General features: G+C 42.5%; 1 protein-coding gene across 9 annotated transcripts in view; it reads left to right on the top strand.

Moving 5' to 3' along the window:
* Positions 1-22,817, top strand: part of GFY (golgi associated olfactory signaling regulator) — a 31,394-nt gene extending 8,577 nt beyond the window's left edge. The window contains exons 2-7 of one of the 9 annotated variants that reach the window (XM_061590591.1): positions 2,626-2,745; positions 4,872-5,013; positions 11,289-11,349; positions 18,844-19,263; positions 19,656-19,832; positions 21,694-22,817. In XM_061590591.1, coding sequence (XP_061446575.1) covers positions 18,870-19,263; positions 19,656-19,832; positions 21,694-21,959 — 837 coding nt within the window. In that variant the 5' untranslated portion in view covers positions 2,626-2,745; positions 4,872-5,013; positions 11,289-11,349; positions 18,844-18,869 and the 3' untranslated portion in view covers positions 21,960-22,817. Of the gene's footprint in view, positions 1-1,436; positions 1,520-2,625; positions 2,746-4,871; positions 5,014-11,288; positions 11,350-13,778; positions 14,009-14,630; positions 14,734-17,680; positions 18,051-18,843; positions 19,264-19,655; positions 19,833-21,693 lie in introns of those variants that run through there. The other 8 variants (XM_061590589.1, XM_061590592.1, XM_061590595.1 and 5 more) reach the window with 8 other exon arrangements.
* Positions 22,818-23,486: the final 669 nt, after the last annotated feature.

The raw sequence follows: 23,486 nt of genomic DNA, 5'->3' as shown, positions 1-23,486 counted from the left end.
GGAAAACATTTTGTGTGTCAGTGTATGACACAGGACCCAGATGAAGACAAATGCTGTGATGCCAAGATCACATATTCAGGCAGCGATAAAAATGCTCCTATGAGAGCTTCCAATTTAAAAAGACATTTACAGCCCTTTCCAGGGCTGTGGAGTTGGAAGCAATTTTGGGTGGAGTCGGAGTCGGACAGTAGAAAAACAGAGGAGTCGGAGTCGAAGGTTTGGCGCACCGACTCCACAGCCATGCCATTGGCCATGCTGGCAGGGTCTGATGGGTGTTGGAGTCCAGCAATGTTTTTTACATAGGCATGTTTTTCTAGTAACACTTTCTTGAAATTAGTTCCCTAAATGTGTCCTTCAACAGGAGGTTAAGAGACAGTGTGATTTAGTAGTTAGAAGGTTCAAATCCCTTTCTAGAGGTGATGAGGTGACTTTGGCTAGTTTCTCATCCAGAGGGTTTCTTATGAAGATAAAATGTGAGGTGAAGGGGAATCTACATTACTTTAGAGGAAGAGGGGGATGAAAGCCAAGTTTCTGTTTAGGAATGGATACTTTGTTTTTCTTGCCAGAAAAGAGAGTGAAAGTGTTTAGTCAATGTCCATAAACTGCTCAGCCCTACCGTGATATGCAGATAGCGATGGAAACGTCTGTCAATTTCTGTTTCTCATTTTTCCAATATTAAATTCAGTTCACATTTCTACAGCAATTTATGGTTGTTGTTTTTAAAATCCTCATGAAAATTATCCCATATTTTAGTTTGAATGTCTCCTAAACACATTTTTGTAGGCAGCTTTGACTAGCATACAAATTTTTGCAAGCACATTTCCAGTAATATATCCATTTTTATGCACACTCCCCCTTTAATATATGCAATTTTGTAAACATTGGTTAGAGCACTGCAAAATTCGGATAAGTGCAAATTTTGAAGGATGGCTGTGTTACAGTTTTCATATTGTTTTGGAAAGTGTGAATTTGATAATTAGGCTTTAAATGCCTACTGAATTGAATTTCTTGCCTATCCCTAGATGCAGGGGATTCAAACCTACATGCAAAGCAGATGCTCTACCACTGAGCTATAGCCTTTCCCTTAGAAATTTATACAACCCTATTGTTATAATTACCTCTCTATCTCCAGCTGGATCAGGAGCCCATGACTATTCAGGGGCTCTTCTCTATTTAAGTCATTTAAACCTCTGGTTAATGTAACTCTAATTGGAGTATGAAGCAAGTTAAAGAGTCTGTTTTGTTTGGATAACTGCTAAACAATGCCTTGTTTCTGAAATGCATATCAAATATGTCTTGTCTCTTACCTTACATATATTTTTATTTCCTTCCATGTCAGGTTTACCCCATAGTTTCCGTTCCATAGAAGTTGAGTTTGACGGCCTCTCAGCAGGGCTGGTAGTCATCATAGTTGTACTAAGCATCACAATGTTCCTACTTTTGGGGGCTGCTTTGTTACTCTTGGCTGGACGGCAGCAATGATCTTTCACAAATTCGTGAACAGGAAGCACTTAATGATGTAAGCCTGGCCAAATGTGGGGTTGTTAGACCCACCATATTCCAACATTGTCAACATTCTTATTGTAGCCTAATAAATGTGCCCTGCACCTATCCATCTTCTATCTCTTCTCTGGATTTAGAGTTTTTTGGGGGGTGGTAATTCAGTTGTCCTGGCTGATGGGAGTTGTAGACCAACAAGATACAGAGGGCACCAGATTGGCAAGGGCTAGAGTTGGCAATGTGGATCAGTGGTCTGAGTCAGCATGAAACAGCTTCACATTGTTAAAATTGCCCCACTTCTCCCAGCAGTGAAAGGTTCCTAAGTTTGATTTCCTTTGGAAGGAGGTAATTGGAGGTTTATGGAATTTTGTAATTACAAATATACAGGTTCAATCTAGGTGGAAGCACAGCTTTAACACTTCCAACAGACAACCAAATCTACCATCGCACATCAAATATCCAGCTTGAAGCATACCTGTGTTCTCCTCTGATGCAGTTAGTTTATAGAACCACCCAAACACAGCACTGCTTTTTCTCAAAAAACACTATTTGTTCCTTTCACAGATACGCAGGAGGACTGCAGGCTGTCTTTAGTTTGTGGGAGGGTTTCAAGTTCATACTGGGAAATATAGGTTTGTGCATTATAGTGGATTAAAGCCCTGGTGCAACAAATACACTCTTTTCAAAAGAAGAAAGACAACTGTGATATTCCTGTGTCTCTGGGATTACTACCTACTGATTCCCAAACACCTAGATCAGGAAATCCCCAGGAAGCCCACCTCAGCCTGGGTCAGATATGCCCTCTGAACCACAAGCTTCAGTTCTACCACCTTTACCCCAAAAGTCACCACTGGTGTAATCTGTCTGTAAAATTGGTATAGGTACAGAATAGCACTCTTGACCAAGCTGACGCATGGGATTTTGAATCAAGCAAATGCATTTTATTATATACAAGGTATTAAATGTGATAGCAAATGAATAAGTTATTGTTCCTATCCTACCTACCTATACTACCCCACTAATCCCAATGAAATCATTCACCAAAACCACAGCCCTTCTAACTGGATGTTCTCCTCTTGATCCCTAATCCTATCTGTCAAACACCAAATGGTTTTTCTCTTCCAGAGTTCCCCTTGGAATTCTCTCTCGCACACCGCCTTCCACCTGTCAGCCATACCTCATCTGCACCTACTAAAGGGTTAACACTTTCTTACCTGAACACAATTTCAAAACAGTTTTGAACATGTAAGTTATTCTGATTTTGTTACAACACAATAATCAATCTATTGAAAAATGGAGACTTTTTCTTAATTATTGGTGTAACAAACTACAAGATAATATTGGCTCATATATTTTGTCAGGAACTTTATAGAGATAAGTTAGTACTAGGATATGGCTGTAAATAATAAGCATGGTCTTTCTTATATTGTTTGATTAAATATGCAATATATTTAACAAATTGTATTATGGTATTATGTAAGTACATATATTTTGATATGGTATATTGAAGGACATTTTTCAGTTAAAAAAACACTGAATTTTTGTAGTTAGGAAAGTACCAGGGAAATGTATGAAAAGTGTGGAATGAACAAATGATTAACAGGAAGATATATAAATGCTCCCCAAGCAAATCAGGAGGAATGCTCATTGTTGTTGGTTTTAAAAATTATTATTATAATTATTATTATAAACAAAAATATAAAAATTACAGGCAATTGTAAATGTAAGAACATTTATGGGAATGAACATGTTACATCCAAACATCTTCCAGGACATAAATCAATGTCCAAGAATGTCTCTCCACATGAAACCATGCGTGGTTGGTGTTGTTGCTTCTATTCTGATGAATTGACTGAACAGACACCAGGTGATGGGAAATTTGTCTGTTTTTGTGCTTTTGTACTTTTTGAAGTTGACAAGTTAATTTTTCAGCCATTTCAGTGTGTGCTATTTGTGTGCTCTTTCTAGGTCCTCCATGATTAAAAGAAGTATTAAGTCCTTGGACAACACATCTTGGTTAACACCATCAAATAAATTCAATAAGGCTTAGGGTGGTGACATATTTAAAGGCTGACCTGTGATAAGAATGATTCCAGAAAATACAATTGTCCAAAGGGTCTGTACCCTAGGGCACTGCCACCACATATGGAGATAAGTCCCAAGCTTGCCACAGAATCTCCAGTCATCTGGTTTCATACTTTTTGTAATCCTAGAAAATTTCACAGGGTTAAGATAGCATTAATATATAATTTTCAGGAAGATTCCACCAATTTATGCTGACACAGAACATAAAGACCTCTTTGATCACATTGCTACCCATTGTTCCTCTGCCGTTGTCAGAAATGCTAATTGTTGAATACTCTCCCTGCAAACAAATCGGAATGAATGCTCAATAAAGACCAGGTGTAGTTAAACCACCATGTAAGCATATCAGAATAAGTGCTGAATAAACAGGTCATTTGGAGGAGCCCCCCCCCACAAGTATACCTAGGGTCAGTGGTGGCGGGTGGCTCCATGTCAGTAGAGTTAGCTCCAGGTTTTACTCTGAACTCTCAAGGAGCTGTCCAAGGTTCCGAACCTATTTTGGGAGTAGGTTTAAACAATTTGGACAGCTCCCTGAAAGTTTGGACTAAAACCTGGAGCAGATTCCATTGCCCCATTGACACGTAGCCACCAGCTACCACTGCCTAGAGTACATGGAAAAAGCTAAGGAAAAGATATATTCCTCTTTCAAGACCTTTCAGGGCTTAGCCATTCAGAGAGCATCCCTAGGCCATCTAGTCAACACTCTATGACGGGGTGGGGAACCTTTGGCCTTCCAGTCAGATGTTGCTGAACTATAACTCCTGTCAGCCCCAGCAAGCGTGGCCAGTGGCCACAGATGATGGGAGTTATAGTTTAGCAACATCTGGCTGGAGGCCCAAAGGCTTCCTTCACCTACTCTACAAAAAGGAAGTTATGGAGAGATCTGATGAGCAGACTTGACCAACTTTATGGGCAGTCCTTCAGCTCCCATTAACTTTCTTCTTTCCAAACCTCTCAATCTTACAATATTATTTTTCAGAACCTTTTTGCGCACACCTTGTAGGATTAGATGAACTCATGATGAAATTGTACAGGGGACTCTACTAACAGCAAGAATCGTGATCTTAAAAAGCAATTCCCCTTTCCCCTCAGAATATGCTGTGTTTAATCTTATTTTCTGAATAAGGGAAGCCAGATAACAGCTAACATCTGGTCCTCCAGACTGAACTCTTGACAGCTGCTCCTTTCAACCCTTCATAAAAGGGATATGGTGCTAACTACAACTGTGTTGCTAAGCTGATCTCTCCCAGGGATAATGTTTTGTCTTTCTCTTGGGGTGTGCTTAGGATGTTTTGGGTGGGGCCTCTCGCTCTACTCCTGTGCTGTTGCATTGGGCAGCAAGCTGTTCCTTTGAGCATCAGCTGGCTCCATCTCTGTTCCTTGGGCAAGTGTCCGAATAAGAGATCCTCCCCGAACTTGCACCGGATGGTATGTACATCTTTAGGCTTTTCTTCTTGTTTATGCCTTTAAAAAAGTAACCTCAGCAGAAAGCATTGAGGTATCTCAAAATTATCCAGTGGTGGTTAGAGACTCCCTGCAATTTTCTACTAAGTTCTTCATGCCTCTTTAAGGTTTGTTAGTTAGGTTTTGACATTTTCTTCATTTATTAAAATATTTACCAACTTTTTGATTAAATGTCTCCATACATATCCTAGTTAAACTCTTCAGCAATGCACATGAAACTAGCTAGTGTTAATGAACTGCATTTATATATATAAGATGTAGCAAACCTGGTGGATTTATTATTATTATTACCCATCCTTCCTCTCAGAAGGAGCCCAGGGCAGCAAACAAATGACAAAATACTAAAAAAAACTATAAAACATATTAAAACAAAAACATTTTATGAAAAAAAAACTTTTTTTAAAAAAACCTTTAACTGGCCACTGTCTATGCTGGCTGGGTCTGATGACTGCTGGAGTCTGACAACATCTGGATGGCACAGTGTTGCCTGCCCGTGATACATGTTACGTGTGCGATTATTTAGGGATGGGGGAGAAAGTTGATTCAGTTTGCATTTAAAGGCGAACCTACCTAATTTGCATTTTCCAAAACAATATGCAAGCCGAAACATGGCCATCCTTCAAAGTTCACATCTCCTTGGATTTTGCAGACCAGTTCTCCAGCCCGTAATGTGTGCAAAAGTGCATATATAAGGGGGGAAATGCATATATTAGTGAAAATAACACGCATTACAGAAAATTGCTTTGCAAAAACATCCATGTTAGGCAAAACTGCTTATAAAATGTGTATATTAGGAGAAATTAGCTGTAAAATGCAGATGAATTTTCACAAAGACTTTTTTTTTAAATGACAAAGAGATGTGGAAATGCAGAGACCTAAACTTTGGACTGTGAACTGGCGAGAACCTGACATTTGACAGATTCGTCCGTCCCTAGTGATTACTAGCATTGCTAAGGCTGCAGTCCAGTGCACACTTACCTGGGAGTAAGCCCCATTGAACCCAATGGAGCCTCCTTCTGACTAGACATATATTGGCTCGCAGCCTTAATCGCTATGTGGATTTCAGGAGGCCACGGAGCCCCAAGAGCTGTGGGGCCATCATCTAGATGTTTGTGGACTGCAACTCCTATTAACCATGGCTTAGTATTGGGCAGAAATTTGATTCAGTTTGCATTTAAAGCTGAATCTGTCTAATTTGCACTTTCTGAAACGATCTAAGAACCGAAGCATAGCCACCCTTCAAAATTCACTCTTGTATGAGTTTCACAATGCCGTTTGCCAATCAATCTTTTAAAAAATGCATAGATTAGGGGAAAGTGTGAATAAAAATCAATACATCTATGAAAATAACATACAAAAATGCATTATATTAGGAGAAATTACTTGTAAAACTGTGTATCTTAGTCAAAACTACATACAAAAATTCACACTGAAATGCTGAAGAATTTTCATGAGGATTTAAAAAAGAAAATTGCTGCAGAAATGTGGAGAACTAAATTTAAGACAGGAAAAATGAGAAACAGAAAGAAACAACTGACAGATCCTTCAATCCCTAGGTACTGGGTATTACAGCTCTGTGAGGGGTCTCCTAATAACTCTCAGCAGCCTTAACAAACCACAGTTCCCAGGATTCTGTTTAAAGTGGTATCATAATGCTTTAAATGTAGGGTGTGGATGTGATTCAAACACTCTTTAAAAGGGGCTGGCAGAATACCATTAAGTCCAGAGTCTAAAATGAACTGCACCACTGTCTAAGCCACTATGACAGGGAAAGGAACTTTAATTGAAGGAACGACCAAGAAGCATTTGAGGATATGTGTGTGTGTTTTCCATGATCTTTTTGGGAGACCTCTTTGTTCCTGTCAGAATGGCATCCCCTGGAAACCAGGGCTCCAAAGTTGCATTGCTTTGTCACATCGTTCTTGGAAGTAAAATTGTTTTCTCTTGATGATGGCAGGGAGGAGAACAGGAGGTGAGAGCTGTAAACAGGAGCTTCCCCTCTGGGCCCTGTTGACACACAGGAGAGTTGGCCCACTGTTTTGTATCTAGGGTTGTGCCACAGCTTTGTCAGAGGTGACTGTGGAATGAAATCTTTGTTAATCAGGGTTATCTTTGAGAGCTCAGGCACATTTTTCATACCAGTGCTATCAATGACAACATTGGGAATCTGGAACACAGAATATGACATGCTGAGATGCTTTGCATTTTTTTTTAAAAATCAAGCTTCCAGCCCTCATGGAACTGAGAAGAGGTTTTGGACCTGTGTAGGTTGTATTTGCTAGAGTCTCAAAGATCAGGGTTTCTAGTGGGAGGCTCAGTGCTCTACATGACCTCATGTGCCTCTCCTGCACTTGCAATGTCTGGCCCCCCATCACTAAATGTAAACTATCACTGTATGAGATTCTCTCAGGATAAAGAAGTCAAACTACACAAAGACCTGTAACTGTCCTAACTTTTTTTTTTAACAAAAAATTAAATAATTTTATTACGGAAATAGAATTTTCTGCCCCTCTCCTTTTTTGTGTGCCCCCCCTTGCTTTTAGGTTGGCTATGGGCCTGGCTAGACTTGATATGGCAGGCACATGTTAAGTTTCCCTAATTTAAATTCAGTGCCAAACGCAAGCCTCACTTCTGGCAGAGATCTGCTCCACTCGGGAACTCCCAAGTGGAGCTGAAGCCAATGAACCTTGCACTGGGCACTGAATTTAAAACGTAATTCCCACTTGCAGAGGATCACTTGGGAGCATGCTCTAAGGCCCTGGATTGTTCCTTTGCCGCTGTGACTTTACTTGCCTCACATACCTGAATCACATTTTGCCAGGTGTGGGACAGGGGGACGTGGCTGGAGAAAAACAGCCTTGTGGGCCAAGTTAGGAACCCTGACAGGACTAATTTGGCCCATGGGCCAGAAGATCCCCATGCCTGCCCTACAGCTTTTTAAAAAAAACCTGCAGAAGGCTGGAAACGTGATTAGATGTACTGCTGAACCTTGTCTTCCTCTCTTCTCAGGAAAAATCACTTTCTCCAAGTGGAAGAAGCATCTTTTTTTTCCCTGTGGAAAAGCATCTTTGGGGGGGTGCTTTCTGACATGAAAAACAGCCTGTGGGGAAAGGGTAAGCACCCCCTCAATCTCTGCTGCTGGTTTTCATGTTAAAGAAAGAAAGAAGCCAGCAGGTTACTGTTAGAAGCATCTGCTTCATCCCTCAGTGACTTGCATCAAATACAATTTTTAGGCACTTCTTCACATGCATTAGCCAACAAACTATACAACAACAACAACAATAATTTATTTCAGTCATTGACCAGATACATAGAATACAAAAAATAAAAACCAATAAAATGCAATACAATTTAGAAATAGTACATCCAATCAAGATTTTACAAGCATTTGACCTGTACCTTCCTACAAGAAATAGAAGCCGCAATATATTTGGCGACTTTATATGTAACTTGTGGAGAGTAATCTCCCAATAAATAATCAGCATAAAAGGATTCTGGTCTACCTGGGAAGGAAATTAAAATAGGGGAAATTAGCTGTTGCCTTAGATCACGATAAAAAGGGCATCTCAATAGAACATGCACATTGGTTTCAGTTTCACCTTCGCCACAAGGGCAAATTCTATCACTGTATGGGACTTTATTAAACTTGCCCTCTAAAAGGGCAGAGGGGAGAGTATTCGTCCTCACCAGAGTAAAAGCCCTTCGATACTTAGGGAGTGTCAAATCCGTTAGATAGGGCATGGGAGAAAAACATCTAGGATTGTACCTATGTTTTCTTACAAGCATCAAATGGTGTTGGAAATCTATGTCTTTGATGCGTTGCTGGATGACCACTCGGGCTGTGTCAAGGCCCATTTTTAGAATTATCGGGACAGAGAAGCCCAAATTACCTATTTTATCTAAAATCTGCTTTTCCCATATTGAATTAAAATCATCGACTAAAATAAAAGGGGAAAGACCTTTTGGCTCAAAAATCAGTTTTAACCACGCATTTATTTTAAGGGCTCAAATGCGTGATTCAACAGATTGCAATCCCGTTTCTAGTCTCAAAATAAAACAAGGTATACAGGTAGAAACAGCTAAAACAGCTCTCATAAAAGTGTTTTGAATAGATTCCAGAGCCGAAAATTTCTCAGAGATGAAAATTTGAGAACCGTATAGCAATTGGGGAATAATTTTCGCCATAAATATTTTAACAACTGATGGGAAGGATTGGCCACCTCTCTGATAGAAAAAGGTCATTAATGCCTTCATAGATCTTTTTGCATTTAAAGCGGCTACACCAGTCTGCAGCCGAAAGGATCCCGAGGCTTGAAAAGTTATGCCTAGATATTTATAATTATTTACCTGCTCAACTGCCTGGCCATTAATACACCAGAGATGTTTTGTTTTCTTTTTGGAGAAGACTATAACTTTAGTTTTTGCATGATTTATGGTTAAAAATTCTGAAGAACAGAAAGATGTTAATGCGGCTAGTAAACGCTTTAAGCCGATGGGAGTCCTAGACATTAAAGCTATGTCGTCCGCGTATAATAATAGAAAGCGCGGAGTTCCAGCTAACCTTGGAGGGTGCAACACAATAGGAGCTAGCTTGGATACAACATCGTTAATGTAAATATCAAATAACAGGGGCGCTAAAGGGCAACCCTGTTTTACACCTTTAAAGGTGTAAATAGGGTTTGAAAGATGTCCCTTGTTGGAACATCTAACTTGGAGTGATGTATTTTCATATAGGCCCCTTATTAATGCTAGAAGACGTTTATCAATACCTAGATTGTTTAATTTCTCCCAAAGTCTTATTCTGGATACGGAATCAAACGCCATTTTTAGATCAATGAACGCAACATATAGGGCGTTACCTTTTCTGGTGGTGTATTTAGTTATAAGATGGTGCAGTAGAAGAGCATGATCCATTGTGGAGCGACCACTGCGGAAACCAGCTTGCTCTTGTGCTAAGATGTCATTTTGATCTATCCAGGTTATAAGCTTCTTGTAAAGATGTGCAGCATAGAGCTTGCTGATTATGTTAAGCAGGCTAATAGGCCTACAGTTGGCCGGGTCAGAAAATGAGCCTTTTTTATGAATAGGAATAATAATAGCTGATTTCCAATCATTAGGGATCTGCAACGAAGCATCAATGTATGTCAAAAGAGTTGCAAGAATAGGAGCCCACCAAGCTGCGTTGGATTTATATATTTCGGCGGGAATATTATCAGGCCCAGGTGCTTTGTTTGATTTTAACGCAGCTAGAAGCTCAAGTATTTCTTCAGTTGAAACTGGAGGCCAGTTCGGAATTTCATCTACCGGACCGAAAGGTATGGTGTTTAAACCATGTCCTGTCTGATATAGTTCCCCAAAGAATTTTTCCCAAACTGTTGATGAAATGCAACAGTCGGGTTTAGCATAAGGCTTTGGCCAATGATGTGCTATAAGGTGCCAGAAAGTAGAAGGATTTTTCAGTTTAGAGGCCTGTAGCAGATGCTACCAAATGACTCTTTGTTCTAAACTCTTTTTCCTTCTTATTAGTTGTTTATATTGTTTTTTCGCTATACAATATTCCTGTAAGGAATCTGGAGATCTGTTTGCTTTATAAACCTGGTGAATAGCAGTAAGTTGTCTTTTGGATGCGACACATTCATGGTCGAACCAGGATCTAGATTTATAGACTTGACTAGTTGGTTGTTGTTTGGAGTTGGTTAAAAGGACCGTTTGGAGCATAAGAATTAGTTGGTGGAAATGACAAACAAGAACATCTGTCTGAGAGGATAGCACAATTTGTTCCTTGATAGTTTGAAATTCAGATGAATTTAATCTGACTGCTATATCTTTTTCCAATTTAGGAGCCCATTTAATCCTACCTGGTCGTGTCATCATATCTTTTACTGTGGGAATTTGTTGCCTCAAGTGTAAGGAACAGTCGTCGGAGGAAAATACAATAGTTATTAAAGAGTGGTCGCTATCTAATCGATTTATTACTTTACAATTTGCCACCTGATGGAATAATTCTAAGGAGACAAATACTAGGTCGATCATGGACGCTCCCCTGGGGGATAGGAAGGTGAATTCACCATCCAAATCACCCTCAGTACGCCCATTTAGGAGTATTAGGTTTAGCTTTACTGCTAGCTGGGTTAAAAGGAGCCCTGCATAATTCATACCTTTATCTTGAGATTGCCTAGGAGGGATATTGGGCAAAAGATCTAAAGGACAAATCTCCATTTGATATTTATTGTATATAGTTTCATCCGACGGGCCTACTCTCGCATTAAAGTCGCCTGCTAAGAGTATCAGCGAGTCAGGGTAAGTAAATGATAAATTAACTAAATAGGACTCGAGTGATTCTATTTTCTTTATGGCACTGTTTTTGTCACGACTGGGGGGTATATAGACATTAACCAACAATAATGAAAAATAGGCAAATTTTAAAATTGTAGCAACTGCCAACTCGGGCAGCGATACCATATTAATGGTTGCTGCCTTAATTGTAGTTGTTATTAGTGTACAAATGCCTCCTTTAGGATGACCACCCCTATTACTAGGGGTAGCATCCATATGGTGTGTTAAATAACCGTCTAGGATTATATCCCCTTCCGTCCAAGTTTCCTGTAAGAAGATGATGTCAAATTGAGATAAGGAACTCATAATATTAGGGTCAGTAGCCTTAGTTTTCCAACCCGCCACATTCCAGGAAGTAAACTTCAATTGGGCGGAATTAGATACAGATCCTTGTCAGGTGGGCATAGAATAATGACCATTAATGTCAACATTTCTTGCAAGTTGAGATAAAGGATCGAGGTTCAGAGTATCAACCTCCATTTTGTATGAGTCGATTGTCAGGACATTAGATATGTTCCAAGGTTCAACATTAGTTGACCTGTCCAGTATTGGTTCGTTAATTTCCAAAGTCTTTGTTTTTTCTTTTAGGTCAGTCAATAGGTTTTCCAATCTATTAGTGATTTCCAATTGAGCCCCCTTCGATAAGTGTGTAAAAGTCTCTAGAAGATGGCATTCTTCTGGTATGAAGTCATTGACCACATAATTGGTGTCAGTCTCTAGACATTGAATGGTATGATGATCAAGGAAATTTGTGGTAGATATTTTTGACTCATTAACAGGTGATAATACAACCTCCTGGCGGATGGTATCTCGGAGAGTTGCTTGATCCTGTCTTTTTAAAGTTGGAGTGTTCGTTGTTTTATTTTGAGATGGAATAAGGCTCAAAGGGGGAGCGGTGTTCTCAAAAACTCTTGAAATCAGTAGATCATAGTTTAAGAACAATTGTCTATTTTTATACAAATTTCTTACAAGGTTTTTATTATGAAACGTAACTATGGCTCTCGCCTTTGTATAGTTGTAAAATAGATATTGAACCCGGGCAACATCCTCTATCTTGAATAGATCGGGCTTAATGTTTTCCATTAGATGCCAAAAATGGGATCTTCGTTCTTGTTGAGTTAGATAACCTTCAGGTTTCGGAAAATTTATTATTGCTATTTTAGCCGGATTAAGAATCAGTTTCCAGGCTTTATAACTTTGATTGACTTGGAATGTGCTTTTTTCTAGCATTGCTTCTTCATGTTGAGTTATAATTTCTGGACAAGTCTGACTCATTTTTTCCTTGTTACTAGAAATCTGGTCCATCTCAGGCATTTGAACAGCAGACATCAGACTAATGGAATTAGCCTCCTTGATTTTTCTATTCTTGTTCTTCCTTTTCTTCTTCAATTTTTTATTTTTGAGATTTGAAGGGTCTGCTAAATTCAACAGCCTTTTGAAATTCATGTGACTTTTGTGTCAGGTTTTTGACGATTTTAGGTTTTTAGGTTTCTTAACTTGATTGGTGATAGGAGATCTCTTCTTCTTCCTCCTTCTCCCCACTAAGTGGCAGAAATCTTTGCGTTTTGTCTGGGTTGCTTGAGTTATTGTCTTGGGTGTTGTTTTTTCTTCATTTATGTTAAAATCTTTTTAAATAAAATATTGCATTAGTGTTGTGATAAGAGAGTTTGATTCCGCAACAAATCTTGAGATCAAGGATAACGATTGAGTTACCGCTTGGCTCCAAGTTTCATTAAGAGGAGTTAATTTTTTATTAATAGAGATCTTCTCGTCAGCATCGCCTTGTTGCATAATGAGGGCTGTTGAGGGCAATAAATCCGATTCGACCATAGGTCTGGGAAATTGAGATAATGTACTGGACATCAGCTGAGACCGACTCTCATTCATAGGTACTGAGCAGAAACTGGGTACCTCGTGGACTTTTGGCTCTTTTGGTTGCACAGAGGGTGACAAAAAGCTGTAACTAGATACCTCATAAGAATATGAGGACTCAAGTGGCGGCATTGAGCCAGCTGTACTTATTGCTGTATTATTAAGCTCAAGCCTGGAATGCAATGAATTTTGTTCTTCCTCCGCCTCTTCCAGTTCTTGAGCTAAATTTAATAGCCCAGTGTCATCGTTATTTAGGTGCCAGAGAGAAAAATTAGTTAAAGTCCAATTATTAATTGTATTCTCACATTGTGTTATATCATTGCTCTCCTCCTTAGGAATATTTTTAACAATGCTTGGACTACTTGCCCTTGGGTGGTAGTATTGCGTTATTTTTGCTTGCTTCCTTCTGGCAGGTAATATCCACTCTTCATTATTCAGCATAATGCCTAAGTCTTTGGATTTTTGTCTTGTTAGGACCATGATAGCAGTTAAGTGATTTTCAACGCTAAAAGTAGCTTTGTTTGCCCCACCCTAAAAGCAGCAAAGCTAACAGATTCTTAGAATTAAATTCTTAGAGTTCTCACTAGTTCACAGTCCTCCAAAGAATAAGCTTCATTAGTCTCTTCAGTAAGCTTCATTAGACACTTGGCTCGACTCCCGGAAGAATCCAACTACTAGGAATCAGATAAGCAACATAGCGTTTGAAGAGCAGACGCCGGAGTTTACAATTCCAATTCCATTTCCAGTAAGGGTAGGAGAGTTTAAAATGCTTCGTTTAAGATAAGTTCTATTTGCACTTATTTGAATTCTAAAAAGTTATAAGGAGAATACAAACTTTTTGTTTTAGGATGGAGGAGAGATTATCTCGACCTTAGTAGCTCGCGGCCATCTTCCATAAGTTCTTTAAATTTTCATGCCAAACTATACAATTTTTTGAAATCACGAATATAAGTAAACATCTGTGGTGTCTATATTGGATAACAGAAGTATAATAAACTCTTCTTTTATGATCCAGAGTCCAGGAAGATAACAGGCTTCTGTATGATATAAATGGCCTGGTAGCAGGTCAAAAGCCAACGCAAACAGCAACTTTTTTTAATTCCTCTTTTGAATGCCCAAAGATAAAAACTGAGCCCTGTGTAGATGACAATGGAGGGTGAATGAACTCACAGGGGACAGGGTCTGGAGGATTCAGTGGAGCTGGCCCATTAGGAGTAATGGGGCACTGCCCCACCAGCCTCTCAGTCTGCCCCCCCACTAACCACCACCACCTGCCTGTCTTTTTTACTTACAACCAATCAGGAGGTGGCTCTCCCTGCCATTGGCTTTGACTCCACCTACTGTTAGTTTCCCTGCCTTCTGCTCTTCCAGTCTCAACGGGTGCCAGCCACCACTGGGAGGATTGCACCTGTCGTTCTTCCATGTGTTCATCATTATATCGTATGTCATTACTCCTTCTAATAGCAAACTCAGGTGGTAAGTGCTGACAACTATCTAGCAAAAATGGGGCCTCTAAGTGATAAGGGGGGGTGTCAGCATGCTCAGTGGTACCCTGAGGTTTGCAGAAGTACATTTTTTTTTTAAAAAAAAGGGGCACCCACCCTGAAAGAAAACGCAGTCTTATGCAAAATCAGGAGGACTAAACATGCTCAGTGGTCATGGAATGTTGAACATCAGTTGGAAAACAAACCTAGAAGTTTTGGGTGGCAGGGGAAGTGGAACTCTACTGGGAGGGAATGGCTGACTGGATCCCTGAGCAGGAGCATTCCTAATAGAAGGGAAGACGCACTGCAACGTTTTGTTGCAGGTCCCACTCGTATATGCAAATTGTGAACGCAAGTTCTCCAAGTATGGATCCTGGTGTAACCAAAACGGCACCATCCAGGCACAAGAGGAGGGTATAAGCAGGCTAGGGGGAAAGCCAAGGTGTGCACAAGTATAACAACGTTTAAGGGAGAAAGACCGCAAGGTAGGGGGGAGCCCAAACAAGCTCAGTGAGGTTTGAACATGCTTAGTGGCCAGAGAATGATGACTGACTGTTGGGGAAAGTGCCCGAAAACAGGATTCGGGGTGGAGATGAAATGGAGTATCACAGAAGAGGACACAGCTGGCTGGCTGTGAATAATAAAGAAGAATAAAATTATTTATATTCTGCATTTTGGCTCTCAAAAGGACCCCATGGCCATCTGTACAGGGTCAACTGGTGTCTGGCTTTGCATGAGGGAGTAGCACTCCTCTGTGTTTCAGCAGGGAACAAATTGCAGAGAGTTTGCTTGTATATCTTGTACACCCATAGGTTCTGCAGAGAAGATAGGATAAACATTCAGAACTGGGGATGGGTGGGAAGTGACAGTGTTCTCTCTCACCTCCATGAACTCACTCATCATTTTATATCAAGCTGCTCAGAGGGCCTATCAGATCACCCCAGAAATCTCATTTTGGCTGTTAGTGTTCTGGCCAATCCTGCTAGACTCAGACTCACTGGTATGTTTTTCTCTGTTATGTTTAACACAAAATTTAAGCTTAATGTGTTTCATAGATCAGCTTACAGACAACACAGGTCTCTATGACTCTACAGGGCATGGGTACACAAGAGTAGACGTTGTCGCAGCAACCTGACATGCCCCCTGAGACCACTTAAGTAGGCTTGTGGAGTGCTCGCTACTTGTGCGGAGCCGTCTCCACTGGGTGACCAAACGGGCACTCCTGTACAGGGGCTAAGGGGGTCGTTCAGTCTGTTTGTGCCGGTGCCTCCGTCAGTGCGTCCTTGGCAATGGGGGTGGAGGCAGCTCACCAGCTCTTCTCCAGCCTCCTCCTCCAGTTGTGCCTCTGACGCCTCTCCCCCTCGAAGGCTGTGACGGAGGTGGCTTGAGAGGGCTGACGAAACCAGAAGACATGGCGAGGGTGGCACAGTGGCTGGCTCTCTCTCTTCTAGAGGCAGCAGGTGCCTCGGGAGTGGGGCTGTCGCTGGCAACACCACTGAAGTCCTCTTCAGTCTCAGCCCCCTCCCCTGGCAGATCACTGCACCCCCTCCCTCCGTAGGATCCCTGTCCTCCTCCTCGCTTTGCCAGGAGTTCTCTATGGGGCCCATGACACATAGCAGCTTCCTGTTGAACTCCTCCCCCATACTGTTTTTCTTGGGTCCCTCCTGACTTTTTTTCCCTTTTTTCGGTGAGTGCATCTGCAACATTTCATTAACGCAATAAGAGTGGTGGATTTGTACTGGACCATCTACACATTATCTCACTTTCCTAGTTGTATGATGCATGTGGCCATCTGGAGGGACACTCTTGCACTGCAGTGCAACCAGAACAGCAACAAAAAACAACCTGGAACATAAGTGGCATGAAACATTGCAGGAGTTCAGCAGGAAGTGACAGGACAGGAACAGATTAGAAACAAAGCATAATGTCCACCCAAAAACCTTTGCAGGCACAAACAATATTAAAAGTGGGATCGCATATAACTGCCCTGAAACCATTATGAGTACAAACCATCATGAATGCACAGTAAAAGGGATGTCTGGAATGGAAGGAGCCTTTAGACCTTTGAACTGACTGGCGTAAGAGGCTTCAGTATGTTTCCTCCTTGGAGACTGCATTAAATTTTGTCTTGTTTATGGAACACAGATAACACTTCCTGCACTCCAGCAACTGGACCAATATATCTTTACCTCCAAGCTGTTTCCTCGAATGCTTCAAAAAGCTATTTAAAGAGGCAGGAATACTTTTAATGACTAGATGGAATTTTGCCCTGGCTTCAGTCTAGCTTAAACATATGTCTCTGCAGGGCAAAGGGAAGCCTCCTTACTTAATGGCTTCATATTTACTTTGGTTTTCCAGACTCTGGTGGTAGTGATGGTTTTGGTAAGAATCAGGGGACATCTATTGCTACAGCTTGCTTGGGAATTTCCAAGGTTACCACAAGAGACAGAATCAAGAGCTACTGGCTTGGTGTAGATCACACTAGCTTGCTGGATCAGTGGTCTGACTCAGCATAAGACCGATTCCTATATTCAAAAGTAGCAGAGGATGAGGGAGACCTGTAACAAAATGTTGCAATGCCAGCCAGTCAGTCAGTCATACCCTTTTCCAGGGTACTCTATTCTATTCCATTCCTCCTCCTCCTGGTTTTCTACCTCTCCCTCCAACAGATTCTGTAGCCACTGAGCATGCTCAGACTACTAATTGGGCTGTTTGGGGAGTGTCTTCTCTGTTCATATTGTTGTGTGTGTGTGTGTGTTTGCTTTTCTGCAAACTTCAGGTTCCCTAAAGCTAAAGCTGGAATGTAGTATCCTGGTATAAGATTAGGATCTGCTTACTGGTCAAATCTGCTAGCATTCCATAGAATTGGAATGGAATTCTGACTTGTCTTTGTCCCCCCCCCCTTACTTCAGCTTCATCTGGTTCTATACAGTGAAGGAACTAAGAACAATGTTGAAGGCCATTTAAAGGGTTAATACCATAGCGATTAACATGGAAGTCTAGAGTCTGTCCGGAGTTCCCTTTTACTCTCTAGTATTTTAACCCTAAGTTATGTACTCCCACCCCTTCACAAGGAGGGCAAAGAGGAGGTTGGGAGAGGAGGTGCCCCTCCGGCCAGAAGGAAAGAGCAGCTTTCATGGCTCTGCCAAGCCAGGCTAGATCACAGAGGGAGGCATCCTTTTGCTGGGCAAGCAGCAGTGGCTCAGCAGCAATGGGGGCTCCAAAGCCATGGTGGAAGCACCCGCAACCTGCTGGCAGAGTTTTGGCTACAGTCTCACTGTTCTCCTCCAGCAGCAGCAGTGGTCCCAGGTAGCTGGAGGGAAGGGGAGCATGCCTGGCAGTGGCGGGGGCAGCAGCTGCAGGCAGGGCTTGCACCATGCTGCACAGCAAATCCAATGTTGTGGAAAAGCCACTGCATTTGCAGCAAGCATGCTTGCTTCGCACATAGAGCAAGCATGAGAACAATTGAAAAATCTGGCTAAAAATCTAAAGTGGATGGAATGCTCGCCCATCTCTACTTCGGAACCACCTGGTGTTGCAATCATCAAGCGATGGAAATGCCTGTGCAAACACACATGGGTCTCTTCCTCCAGATGACCTGTTTATTGAGCATTCATGCTGATTATCTTACACAAAGCTAATGCGGAGGTTATATGATGCCTGCTCTTTATTGAGCTATCTTCTAATTTGTTTGCAGGGATGTTATAATATACGACAACGAGCATTCGTCATGATTGGTTTGTGCGGGGAAGATGCACATTCCCATCAATCAATCATTATCCCACATGTTTTTGTTCATTTCCGTACCACGGTCCTGACTGCAAAAAGTGGATTTGTTGCAACAGAGCACTTGAATTAAGCATGCCTAAATTTCCCGTTTGTGCTCAAATCACTCCTGCAAAATAGTGGCAGACTGGAGGTGGCCATGGCCTTTATGGGGTGGGGATAACTGTGGCTTCCTATTGTCTTTATGTCCAGTGCAGCTGTTGGTTTTCTCTTCTATGCTGTGTAGGTCTGTGTGCTCAGTAGAAGAGGTTGGGAGGGAATCAGTGCAGTCCCTTTATTTATATTACATTTGTAAGCATTTTGCTTTTCTCTGCAGAAATACCCTGGTCTGACTGCTTGAAAATGGACCTGCACCACCCCCTCGCTTGCCTGTTACTGCTGTTCCTGGGCACAAGCTGTGCTGTAGCCAACAATGCTTCTAACACAACTCTTTTCTCCTCTCCTTCGCCTCTTCCCACCACCTGGTCTTCCACCCCACAAATATCCACCGAATCCACACAAGATCCCACATCAGACACCACCGACCCCGTATCTTCACCCACACCTTCCCTGACTCAGCAAAACCAGAACCAGCCCTCGGTCTCCAGCCCACAGACGCAAAAGCCCTGGCTGCCCCAAGAGAAGGTGAAGCCTGCTCCGTTCAAGTTTCCTGACATTGACAGAGAGGATTCTGGAGGACGTCAGCAATGGGAGGCTGCAGCTGAGGGAGTGGCCATTGTGCTGATGAAACCAAAAGGTGAAGGTCTCCTGGGGTTTCAGACAGGGGAAGGACTCTAGCTCAGTGGAAGAGCATCTGCTTTGCTTGCAGAAGGTCCCACGTTCAATCCATGGCATCTCCAGGTAGGGCTGGGAGAGATGCCTGCCTGAAAACCCTGGAGAGTTGCTGCCAGTTAGTGTAGACAATATTGAGTTAGATTGGCCAATGGTCTGACTCAGTAGGGGGCAGCTTCCTATGTTCATATGTTCAGGTAGTCCTGATTGTTCCTTGACAAGAGTGGTTTGCTGTCGCTGCTGATTAGTTGACTGGTGGTGACAGCAAGCCCGCTAGGAATGGCTCCTCTGTTTCATAGACATGCCCACCCTACTCATGAAACTCTCTGGATGAGATCATTCTTTTTTCCTACACAGGGCAATTGTCAGTGGGAGAACCCCGCGGGGCAGCTAGCCATGCCATGGGGCTGTTTCTGGGGGGCTGCGGTTTGCTGCTGTGCCTCTTCATTGGGGTCTATTGCGCCTACAGCCGGGGATCCAAGAAGGAACCATTTTCCCATCGTCGCTTGTATGAGGATGGATTTGATGACCCTGGTAAGTCTTGGGCCTTTGGGAAGGGGAACAAGTGGGACCTAGTGGGCTAGGGTTGGGGAGCTGACTTGACTGTGCTTTGATAGTTCCATCTGCCTGCCTTCACTGCCAACAGTGGACGGTCGGGGTGGGGAACCTGTGGCCCCTCCAGACACTGCTGGACCACAACTCCCATCATCCCTGACTATTGGCTATGCTGGCTGGGGTGATGGGAGATGTAGTCCAATGATATCTGGAGGGCTACAAGTTTCCCACTGCTGGGGAAGATCATCACTGGTTGTTTATGCTGGTTGTTTCATTTAACAGATTTCTTGTATGTCACCCTCCAGGGCAAAGATTTAGGTTTAACCTAAAAACAATTGAAAAAGAAAAGAAAACAGCAAATAAACCAGAAGCAGTGAAAACCTCCCCAGGGAGAGAGTTGCCTAAGCAAGGGGCCACCACTGAAGAGACCCTTTTGCTGGTTGCCACCTGCCTCACCTCAGATGGCACAGGGAGAAGGGCCTCCAAAGAGGATCACAATCCATAGGCAATTTGGTATGGGAGCTGAGCTTCCTTCAAGTCCCTGGACGAGTTCCAGGTCTGACTGGGTGCTGGGCAAAGTGCCCTCTGGTGGGCCTTGTCAGCCGTGGTGGCTAGTGTGCATGGGGACTGGTAGGGTGGAAGGCCTAATTCTAGTCTTGGCCCCATCCTCCTCCCTGCTGAGTTCTACAAGGGCAACATGGAGACTAAATAAGGAGGAGGAAGCTGACAGGCCATGCCACCCCTTGGACTGGTTGTAAGTGGAAAGGCAGGTGGGGGCTGGCTGAGGGGAGGATGGGGCAGTGTCTTGTTTGCCCTACCTGTTGGGCTGATCTGGCAGCACTCCAAGACACCTTTAAATTTCCCACAATGCCCCAGAGGGGTGTTTGGTCAGGGGCATTGTGGGAAATTAAGAGGATGCCTAGATCCAGCCAGCCTGTGGTGTTTGGAGTGCTGGGCAGGCAAAAATATATATGTAAGGGCCTCCAGGGCAGATGTGGGCCCTGGCAGGATGCTGTGGGCCAAGTTGTCTAAGGCTATAAAGGCAAGAAGCAACCAGTGGGCTTAGAAATGGACTGGTAGCCCATAGCGTTATTTCAGCACAGACGAGGTATGTTCGCAACGACTGCTCTAGAACTGGTGCAGTTAGCACAAAATGCAGCTGCTGGGTACTAACTGGGACTGCTCTGTTGGTTGGCGCATAAAGCTAGCAGGTCGACAACGATCTTGGTCTTGAGACTGTGGAGAGGCACTGTCCATCGGACAATACTAGGCCAGATGGATTGACTCAGCTGGTGATGGAACCATCTGTCCATTTTGATTCCCTCCATTTATCATTCTTTCAGTCTTAAGTTCAGTTCTCCAGGTTTCTGGAGCAATTTGTTTTTTAAAAAATTCTCATGAAAATTCTCCAGCAATTTTAGTGCAAATTTCTCCTAACACACACATTTTTATGTGCAGTTTTGACCAATACACACTTTTTTGCAAACAATTCCTCCTAATATATTGCATTTTTGTATGTTATTTTCACGTATATATTCATTTTTATGCACACCTTTCCCCCCAGCATATGCATTTTTGTAAACATTGTTTGATTGGAGAACTGCTTTGAAAAATTTGGATAAGCGTGATTTTTGAAGGATGGATATGTTTCAATTCTCATATTATTTTGGAAAGTGCAAATTTGATAGATTCAGTTCACATTGAAAGACAAATCTAATTTCTCCCCCATCCCTAGTCTCAATGAAAAGCAGCTGCATATGCCCCAGACCCAAAGTGGCACCTTGTGTGATAATGGGATTGAATGATCCACAGTTTGGTTTACATCTTATTTTCTTCCCAGCCCTCTTTCTGGACAACCCAAAGGAATATGATTGGTTCTTCTATGAGACTGACGGCTATGTCTACCCAACGCCCTCCCAAACCCAGCCTCAACCAATCCAGACCCTCTCGATCCCAGCTCTCAAGCAACCTCCTCCTGCTCTCGACAAGTCACCGGGGACGCTGGTGCCTTCGGAGGCAGGGCAAGACTCCAAGCAGCTCCAAGTAAATCCCATAAAGCTGGAATGCCTGTCTCCAGCCAACCTACGTGCTGGGAACTTCATGTGAGGCTCTGGGCCCTCTCCAGGAGAAATATCTGGGCTATCCCTCCCCCCCCCAACTGAGATTCTCTAGGCCAGAGTTAGGCAGAGCATAGGTCAGCAACTACGGGTAGATTGCTGGATGATTCGCAGTAGATTGGCTTCCCAAAATAGCAGCAACAACAAAATCTACCCCCACTCCAATTACTTGCTGCCGTGGTTTCCTTCTGGGAGGAAGGGTGGGATATAAATTAAACAAACAATTTAGAATGTTTAGAAGCCCTGAATTGTAGAAAGTCAGGTGCAGAATTAGAACTATATGTATATACAGGTCATTCCACTGCACGGCCCATAGGGGGCAGTAGGTAAATGGCTCCATTTCCTGAGTCACATTTTGTTTCTGGGTCTGATTCGTGGGTTTCAGGGTTCTATTACACACACACACACACACACACACACACACACACAGAGAGAGAGAGAGAGAGAGAGAGAGAGAGAGAGAGAGAGAGGATTCTGTAATCCTGATATTTGCCCAGGTCTGCTTTAGAGTACAGCCTGTTTCCAGGTGCACCCCTCCCAGCTTTGGAAGTGAGTTGCTTCTTCTCAGTAGTGGTGCCTTGTCCATGCCCCCCCATCTAGTTATCTGAATTTTTTTTAAAAGGTGCCAGGTAAAAACTGCCCCCCTACTGCCACCGGACTTTTAATGTTTTTGAGTTTGTAATGGTTTTTTTAAAAGTATGACTGGTTTTAATGCTGTTGGCTGCTTTTCATTGCAACTTTTATTTTAATTATGTGATAGGTTTTATGTGAGGTATTATAAGTCAACCTGAGAATATGGATTGAAAGGTGGAAATATTTTAAATAAACAAGAGACATGGCAACCTTATCAGGAAGCTGCACTTTCTAATGTAGAATCCCTGTCTAAGCCTCAAAAGAATAGAGGTTGGCACTGGAGATTTGGAGAAGTGCACTTTGCACATGCTTAGAGGTACTTTAGCCTCCTAAACTGCCCCATAAAGCAGTGAGGGGGAACCCTCTCAACCTTTATTAGTAGGGCTGTCAACTTTTCAGCCAGCTCCTGCAGCTGTGTCTTTCACAGTAGCTTGATCTTAAAGACTAATGCATTCTTTCAAGGTGCCACAACTTTATTGCTTTTGCTGCAACCACATACCATGGTTGCTTTATTGAAATAAGCTTCCTCTGTAGACATGAATGAAGTGATTCAGCTTATGATGTGAGAAGCCTCACCTGCTGATTTCTGCACCTCCATGCTGCTGCTAAAAACACAAGAGCAGGTCTGGTTAGAGAGCTTTGTTTCTGGTCAGTTGGCAAACCTAGCCTATGACAAACATTTGTGGCATGCAATATAGTTTTGCCAAAATAAAGCAACTAAATCCGTGGAAGGAGTTTGTGTGTGTAATTCTCAACTTGAACACTAGATGGCAACATGGCACTGAATATTCCACCCTGACTTAAACCCTTGGTTGAGAAATCTGAGGGCGACTCTGGACACACCTTTAGGAAGAGGTAGGAGAAGTTAAACTGGAAGAAAAGT

Source organism: Rhineura floridana, chromosome 11 (genome assembly GCF_030035675.1).
Source record: "Rhineura floridana isolate rRhiFlo1 chromosome 11, rRhiFlo1.hap2, whole genome shotgun sequence".
In the NCBI taxonomy this organism is placed as follows: domain Eukaryota; kingdom Metazoa; phylum Chordata; class Lepidosauria; order Squamata; family Rhineuridae; genus Rhineura; species Rhineura floridana.
The sequence above is the reverse complement of the archived record's forward strand: the minus strand, read 5'-3'. Positions and strand labels throughout refer to the sequence as shown.